This window comes from Chiloscyllium plagiosum, chromosome 12, assembly GCF_004010195.1.
Source record: "Chiloscyllium plagiosum isolate BGI_BamShark_2017 chromosome 12, ASM401019v2, whole genome shotgun sequence".
NCBI classification, from domain to species: Eukaryota; Metazoa; Chordata; class Chondrichthyes; order Orectolobiformes; family Hemiscylliidae; genus Chiloscyllium; species Chiloscyllium plagiosum.
In genome coordinates, this window is record NC_057721.1 from 69,145,025 (window position 1) to 69,154,242 (window position 9,218).

The 9,218-nt window shown below is 41.4% G+C and overlaps 1 protein-coding gene across 2 annotated transcripts in view; it reads right to left on the reverse strand.

The window, feature by feature from the left end:
- LOC122555394 (Down syndrome cell adhesion molecule homolog) overlaps positions 1 to 9,218 on the reverse strand; it is a 662,754-nt gene that overhangs the window by 124,580 nt on the left and 528,956 nt on the right. For both annotated transcript variants that reach the window (XM_043701363.1, XM_043701364.1), the window contains exons 16-17: positions 8,244 to 8,314; positions 5,380 to 5,620 (exon numbers count right to left, since the gene is read on the reverse strand). In XM_043701363.1, coding sequence (XP_043557298.1) covers positions 5,380 to 5,620; positions 8,244 to 8,314 — 312 coding nt within the window. The remainder of the gene's footprint in view (positions 1 to 5,379; positions 5,621 to 8,243; positions 8,315 to 9,218) is intronic.

The following is a 9,218-nucleotide window of genomic DNA, read 5'->3' on the forward strand; positions in this document are numbered from 1 at the left end:
CAATTCACCTGACCTGCACATCTTTGGACTGTGGGAGGAAACCGGAGCACCCGGAGGAAACCCACGCAGACACGGGGAGAACGTGCAAACTCCACACAGTCAGTCTCTGGCGCTGGGAGGCAGCAGTGCTAACCACCGTGCCACCCATTATAATACCCAAAGATACCAAATGTGTTTCATTTTATTTCTAAACATGGTTACCTTATAATCCTTGATTGTATTTTAAGGGTACCCTTAAGGGTGACTTCTGACTCCCATGCCAATGTGATTGGCTGTTAACTGTTTTCTGACGTAGCCTAGCTCAGAGATATCAACATGTGACAAACAGACAGACCATTCAGGATGCACCATTTCTCCAAGGCCATCAGCTCTTCCAGAAGAAAGGTTATCAATAATTTCTGAAGGATAACTGGGGACACACAATAAATGTTGGTCTTGCTTATATTCCAAGAGTGAGTCAAGAAAATCATGTTGAAGAACTCATTTGTTGTGCATTAGATGGAAAGATAGATGAAAACAGATTAAAAAAAAAACCCATCATGTCATTATGCAATCTTATGCCTGCAATTTTCAGGATAAAGTCTCAAGGTTCTTCCTTGACATAGGCCTGTGGTTGGAGATCAACCTGTCCATACAGGAGGCTGGCAAGATGTATATAACATGAGAAATGTTGTGTCGATATGGAGATGAGGAGAAGTAGATGGGTAGGCAGATTCTGTTCAGTTGGGGAGTGTTGGAGTAAAACATCTCCTGGACCTACCTCCCTGTTAGATTCAGTAGAGGCTCAATGTTGACTCTGTCCAATTGAAAGGGTTATGAGTGGGTTAAAATCTGAAATAAAGTTTTGCTGGAGTGATTCCAAGCAAACATATCAAAGACTAGTTTTATCCTATGATTTGCAAAAGGTTAAGATTAAACAATTTCGAATCCTTCACCTATTTATCATTTTTATCTGTCCCATTTCTTTACATTTCAACTGAATATACTGTTTGCTGTCTGACCAGCTGAGGGCACTGTAGGAAGGCAGAAGTATCTTCTCTCAATGTACTCAGGCTGCTTAAACAGAGAATTCTGGCAAGTTAAGGAATATTGCAAGCCAATTAATAACATCGTCATCCCTTCATTTCTGTGAGTGAAATGTGAAACTAATTCCACTTTCACATGTTCTCCCTCTTTCACCTTATATAATATCTGTACACCCCACATTTGATTCTCTTAAGATTCAAGCGTTCTTCCTCATTGTGACAAAGCCACAACCTTTTATTTTATCCTTTCTCAGGTTTTCAAAGCTAGGAGCACAGTACCTACCTCAGACTTTTTGTTGCTCCTAAAATACCATCAAACTTTAAAAACCCTGGTTTGCTATTACTTAACTAATTCTTCTCCTATGTGACAGCACTCTGGTTCATGTCACACTACAGGTGACCACACACTCTCTCCCTCTCCCCTCTTCCTCTCACACACTCATTTAAGCCTATGAGGTTAATTTCCATTTGCAGATTTGTATTTGCAGATACATTTTATTTTGTTCAAAAGGCACATAATTTATAGGCAGTCAATGTGACACTTTTAAATTCCTACTTTGGAAATAATAAGTCTGACTCCAGGATGGGACAAGACAGACTCTAACCTCACACCTTTAATGCATTGTCTAAGTTGAGATGTCACCTTTTTAAAATATAAAACCTTAAGTTAAACTCTGGGATTTACATATTTATCAATTGAAACCTGACTCACCATTCTAAGTGATTAGAGACTTAACAGCCAACTAGTTTTGTCTAATACATTGCATCAGTTGTATGACACTCTGGGCTTTTTCTTACAAATTCAATGTTCCATGCATTCAGACCCACTAGCTACCTGACTAATGAGCAGCACTCCGAAAGGTTGTATTTTCAAATAAATCTGTTGGGCTATAACCTGGTATTGTGTGATTTTTAAGCATGACGTAACACTTTGAGCATTCAATTTTCTTATGGGGAGTAACATCTGTGAAGACTCACTCTCTTGCCCTTTTGGCCAGTCCTACTCATCAGTGGTGGTTTCACATAAGGTGGGGTAAAAATTTCTATCTCTGGCACTTAAATCACTGCAATATAGGAAAGGTGTTGTGAAACTTGAAAAGTTTCTGAAAAGATTTACAAGGGTATTATCAAGATTGGAGGGTTTGAGCCATAGGGAGAGGCTGAATAGTTTGGGGTTATTTTCCCTCGAGTGTCTGAGGGGTGACCCTAAAGAAATTTATTCAATCATTAGGGGCATGGATAGAGTAAATGGTCAAGGTCTTTTCCTCAGGGTAGGGGAGCCCAGAACTAGAGGGCGCGGTTTAAGGTGAAGTGGGAAAAATTTAAAAGGGACCTAAAGGACAACTTTTTCATGCAGAATGTGGTCTGTATATGGAATGAGCTGCCAGAGGAAATTGTAGAGGCTGGTACAATCACAAGATTCAAAAGGCACCTGGATGGGTATATGAATAGGAAGCATTTAGAGGGATATGGGCCAAGTGCTGGTAAATAGGACAAGATTAGGTTGGGATATCTGGTCGGCATGGAAGAGTTGGACCAAAGGGTCTGTTTCCACGCTGTACATCTCTATGACTCTATGACTCTAATTAACATGAGAATTGGAAGATGGAGGAGCAGAACGAAGGGAGATAGAGGAAGGAAATGAAGATAAAGAGAAGGAAAATGATGGAAGAGAGGGAGGGGCCAAAAAATGGGAAGTCTCAGGGAAAAGGGACAAGCTAAAAGAGTGAAAGGAATGAAGAGGTCAAGGAAGTGAAAAACATAAAGACAGAATAATAGAATGATGGAGAAATAGGAAAGAGAGATTGATAAGAATAACATAATGATGGATTGAAAGCTTAAGTGTAGCAGGTGAATAGATATGGAGATAGAAAGAGAAAGAGAGGAGGCAGAGGGGAAGCAAGAAGTTAAATAATGAATAGGCAAAAGCTGCTAAGGGTATGGTGGCACAGTGATTCTGTTATTTGACTCATAACCTGAAGGCATGAGTTCAAGTCCCATCATGGCAGCTGGTGAATTTAAATTCAATTGAGTAAATCTGGATGAAAAGCTATTCATGGTAGTGCTGGCCAGTCAACAACAAGATTGTCATGAAAAAAATAATTCTGATTATTGAAGTAAACCTTTCCATGATGGAAATCTGCTTACCAATCCAGCCTGTGGGTAATTCTGAGCCCACAACAATTAATTTGGAATTTGTCTGCTCTCTGAAATGTTCTACTAAACTATTCAGTAGTGCTCAGTAGCAGCTCACTACCACTTCCTCAAGAGAACTGGACATCAACAGAGTGACAACAGCAATCCCCTCATCCCTTGAATGAATGAACGTCCTGAGGAAGTGGTGATATGGGCACAGTTACAATGTTCAAAAGACACTTAGATAAATATGGGAATAAAGAAGGTTTGGAGGGAAATGGGCCAGGAGCAGACAGGTGGGACTAGTTTCGTTTGGGAATATGCTCGACATGGATTGGCTGGCTGGGCTGAACAGTCTGTTTCCATGTTATATGACTGTATGAAGGGAAAAAGAATGACAATCTAGAAGTAGCAAAAGAGAGAGGGATGAAGTCAAAGGGCAGGATGAAATTAAAGGGTGAAAATATAGAAGGGAAGGAAGACAAAGTGATAGCCAAGAGTGACACTTGGGTGTGAAGAACAGTATGACCTGGTTATTTAAGAGTGTGCGGGTGAAGGAGTGTGCTGGGTTGAATTCATAGAGTCATAGAGATATACAGCACAGAAACAGACCATTCAGTCCAACATATCCATGTCAAACAGATGTCCTAAATAAATCTAGTCCCATTTGTCAGCATGTGTTCCTTACCCCTCTAAACCCTTCCTATTTATATACCCATCCAGATGCCTTTCAAATGTTTAAATTATACCAATACCAACTTGATGGTTTTAGCTGGGGTGGAGACAAATAGGGACAGCTTGAATAAGTAAGGAGATAACTTAAGATATTGATGGTGTGAAGTTGGGTTGAAGTTTATGTAGTGAGAAGATAAAATGAAGGGAAAAATGAAGCAGGGAATTGTTTAGGAAAGACCTAAATGTTTCCTGAAAATGTACAATTTGGTTTACAATGAAAATTACTCTTGAATTTCTTTTTGCCGTGAGCTTCGTGTTCACCATCTGGATTTACCAGGAGCTTGCAAGCTTCTAGCTGAACTCTGGTTTCTCACTCTTGAGGACAGCAGGGCAACACCTGGCAGGTGTGCTGTTGCTATCCAAACCCCATGAGAAGAATTATTAGAAAACTCAAACTTGCCGAATCTTCACTGGGTCATGGAGATTGGCTTTTCAATTTACCAAGAAAGGCTTTCTGATGCGTTGTGCAAGGAAGACCTTGACAAAGGATCTTTGACCCTATGTCCACTGATCTGAATCTCTTACCCATGCCTTTACTACCCTGACCAAACCCTCACCTTCCAGCCTCTGTGAACTTCAGGACATTCAAAACTCTACTACCCGCCCTCCTTCATCAGACTTTCTCCTCTCCCTGTCCTAGGTTCCCGTTTGACCTTGTCTTGATTTCCAAACTTTCATCCTTACTTTCAAATCTCTCCTTGGCCTCAACCCTCTGTATCTCTGGCATTGTTTAAAAATAGGGTTCCCATTTAAGATGGAGATGAGGACGATTTTCCTTTTTTCTTGAGAGGGTATTTGAAACTCCCTCCCTCAGAAACCAATGAGGACAGGTGAGGGAAGAGTCACTGAATAATTCTAAGGCCGAGAGAGATAGATTTTTGACTAACCAGGTTAACGAGAGGTATGCATAAATGTGAGCCGGGCCCATAATTAGATCAGACATAATCTTAATGAATGGTGGAGGAGGCTCCAGGGGCTAAATAGCCCACTCTACTCCTAATTCATTTGCCTGTTTGCTCCAGTTCTTAAAATGCTCCCCAAAACTCAACTACCCTCCAATTCTGGCCTCTGGAGCAACATTCCCGGTAATATTTTTTTTCCTGCTGTGCTGACCTCCAAGGTCTGTGTGTGTAATCACGCCTTCTAGAAGGGGCAGTCATTCTCTGGAATGCTAATCAGCAACCATGGAGCTTCCCATTGGCCCTGTGGCTGCACAGCTGAGAGGGAATGTTGTTCTTGAGATAACATTGATTTCCAGCATTATGCCACTGCTGGGTACAGCATGAGCTTCCCAGAGTTAGAGCTCTGCAATTCCTTCCCTAAATTCCTTCCCTGTCACCAATTGTCCCTCCATGACAACGCAACCCCCATGACTGCTTTGTCCTAATAGCCTCTTTCAGGGGCTCAGTGTCATATCTGGTTTGCTATCACAACTGTGAGGCCTTCTGTCTCAGTCTAACCTGCGATCTAATTGTTAACCTACCATCCTCCAACGTTGTTGCAATGATTTCCTGCGAGGAGGGTCCCGTGCCCGCACGGTTACAAGCCTGCACCACCACTCCATACTGCGTGAACTTTTTCAGGTTGTCCAGTGTGTACAGCTCACTGTCGCCAGTTGTCTCCATACTGATGATGTTAAACTGGTAGTTGCCACCAGTGCTGTACTCCCGATAACCAATTTGATAGCCACGGATTAGTCCATTTTGCAAGTGCTTCTTTGGAGCCTGAGGAAATGGCAGGGATGAAGAAAAGAGTACATCCTTTTCCATGCATAAAACCGATAACTGAGCAAACAAATGTTTCCTCTTCTGAGGAATATTGGGTTGAGGGATAAATATTTGAATTGGATTGTGGAGGAGAGAAATCCCCTCCTTTATTTGCCAACAATGCCATGTTGGGTTACCTTACATCCAGCTGAGGGAATAGTCAGGGCCAAGTTTCAAAGATGCAGCTGAAAGACAGCACCTTTGATAGTGCAGCACTCCCTCAGAACTCCGAATGGATGGAGGTCACTGGTCAAAATTGGCAAATTCACTCAAGTCACTCAGTGAGTAGGGAAAGTCAGATAGAAACAGTTAGAGCTGTTCTCTAAGAATGGCTTAACACACATCAATAAGGCAGAGCGGGGGGGGGGGGGGGGGGGTGTTAATTATATAGCTGTCAATGCTATGCATTGTCTGTAATTAATTGCCATAAACTGAAGAATTGGTCAGTTTTCCATGACTCACATTCTAAATCCTGATATTGGAAGGATGTCTCGGAAAATTAAAACTGAAGAAGGGGAAGAAACCAATTCCAAAATGTGTTGACATTTGCATCACAAAATTAATTTTCAAAACTACACCTGACAGTTCAGCTTTCCTATCAACCTGCTCTGCCAAAAATGTAGCAGTAAGTAAACCAAAAATCAACTTTTGTACTGAGAAAGCAATATTAGACCTTACTGTAACTTCACTGGCTTTGAAAGCTTCTGAATCTGGCACAAAAATAACTCAGTAAAAACAATACATGTGTGAGAAGTGTGTGACAGTCTGTCAGATTCAATTGATGGTGATTACTTAATAAAATAATAGGACATGATTACATTTAGATAGACATTCACAAGAACACATCGGAGAACGGACAATACCATGATGACCTCGATAGAAATGTTTGCAATTATATAAACAGAATATTTTTACCTTTTCCACTTAATAGCAAATTGGTAGAGTGGACGAGCAAATCAGTCAGATTATCAGGAAATATAAAGTTAAAGGAAACTATCTCCATATTTACACAACTACAGCAGCATAGCCCTCACCGGTAACTCTCTCTCTCTACACACACACATATTTCTATCACAGTTATTTCCTAGCTATGCACTAATTCGTACATTTTCATGCACACAGTCATATTTAGGATGGCACGGTGGGTCAGTGGTTAGCACTGCCACCACATAGCACCAGGGACTCAGGTTTGATTCCACCCTTGGACAACTGACTGTGTGGAGTTTGCACATTCTCCCTATATCTACGTGGGTTTCCCCCCACAGTCTGATGATGTATAAATTAGCTCGATTGGACATGCTAAATTGCCATAGTATCACAGGGATGTGCAGGCTAGGTGGATTAGCCATGGGAAATGTGGGGTGGGTCTGGTTGGGATGCTTTTCAGAGGGTTGGTGTAGACTCGATGGGCCAAGTGGCCTTCTTTGAGGAGAAAGTGAGGTCTGCAGATGCTGGAGATCAGGCCATGGGAAATGTGGGGTGGGTCTGGTTGGGATGCTTTTCAGAGGGTTGGTGTAGACTCGATGGGCCAAGTGGCCTTCTTCCATGCTAGAAGGATTCTATTTACTCATACATTCCACTGACACAAATTCACCACTACATTACATTTACTTTGCCAAACATGTACTTATAGCACAGACAGAAGACAGAACAGAGGTAGGAGTTCAGTTTAAATAGTTGTTTATAACATCCAGGTATATGTTATATTATGTAACAAAAAGAATGATATGCAAACAGAGAGTGAACTATGGAAAAGATCTGAAAATAAATAGGGTTCAGGAAAGCTTTAAATCTGGAGAGAAAAAATTGAAAAAAATGGCTGCTTCCTTCTTCTGGGATATACTGTGATATAATCAAAGTACTAGTAAATCCAACTGTATAAAATAATTGCCCTCACTGTACAACCTTAATGCTGTAATCACATAACAGATCATACTGGCTTGAGTAACAACCAGTATGGCATAAGATGGTTACAATCTCAATTTTATTTGCAATTTTCAATGTCAGTGATTTTCCACAAATGGCCCCAGTTTTTCTACAAATTGTCCTTAAGTAAGAAAACAACACAATTTATATACATATACATAATATAGTACAAATTATTGCAATCAGTCCTCGAAATGACCTTAATCCCAACACGAGGTGAGTGCCTGCTGAGGTGTAAGATCACATAATAATTCACAGTGCTATCTCATATATTGTGATGCAAGGACAGTGTGTGACCACCAAGCACTGTTACATGGGTGAATAAGCATAAAGCAACTGGTTCCACTTGCTGAAGAGTATGTGTAGTATTCCCTGGATAAGTCAAACTTTTATTCTATTTGTAGTGCATGGATCAGTCCACTGTATCTATGGCATTTTAGTGGAACAACGAAAATCCACAAGTGCTCAGCTAAAAACGGAACATAGCATTTTGCATTCGCAAATCTTAACCCAAATTATAAATATGCTATTATTAATCAACAGTCTTTAAGACAGTTCCTTTAGAGATCAGTTCAAATAATGCAAAACCAAAAACATTTGACTACAAGTGCAAGAACTAATGAGTTAGAGTATTAGTTACATGCAAATGATTTACCTTCCATGTCACTCTGATACACTGAGAGGATAGAGATTCCAGCACAACATCGATAGGTGGGCCATCAGGGGCTAAAGACAGAGTTGGAGAATAAAAATGCGAGAAGGATCAGCTACATTGTTTTGGAGGAATACAGAAGTAAGGGCAACGTAAAAAGCAACCAAACAGGGAAGCAAATACATCCGGGTGAATTGATCTTCAGTTTGTTCTTCACACTGCACTGTGTACACCCCACTCAGTTGACCACTTAGCTGAGTTGTTTGGCTTGTGATGCAAGGTGATGCCAACAGAATGGGTTCAATTCCCACACAGGCTGAGGTTACCACGAAGGTCCTATCTCTCGACCTTGCCCATTGTCTGATGTGTGGTAAACCACCAACAGTCATCTCTCTGTAATGAGAGAGTAGCCCTATGATTACCGCTCTAGTACAATGGCAACTACTACTACGCATTGTGCACATTTATCCAGGCTGGTGCTTTCTCAAGCAATGGGTCACTCAGGGCGTCCCACCTGCATATCTTGCACTAGAGTAGTGAAGAATGGGAAAACCCACCACAACCCAATTTCTTGAATGAGCAACAGTTGAACCTCAGACTATTGATTGAACAAATTGATTAATTCAGTCTCGGCTGCCTAGACAGGATGAATTTATGCGAGTGGGGCAGGTTTGCTGAACCAATTGGTCTTTTCTTACCAGTCACTTTCATACATTGGCTTTAAGACTCTGGATCGACTGCTTGCACTCCTGATACTGCAGAGGCTTATTGGCTGTTAGAATCTGAGCTGAAAAATGTGTTGCTGGAAAAGCGCAGCAGGTCAGGCAGCATCCAAGGAGCAGGAGAATCGACAGTTTAGGCCTAAGCCCTTCTTCAGGATTGAGAGGGTTGTGCCAAGCAGGCTAAGATAAAAGGTAGGGAGGATGGACTTGGGGGAGGGGCGTTGGGAATGCGATAGGTGGAAGGAGGTTAAGATGA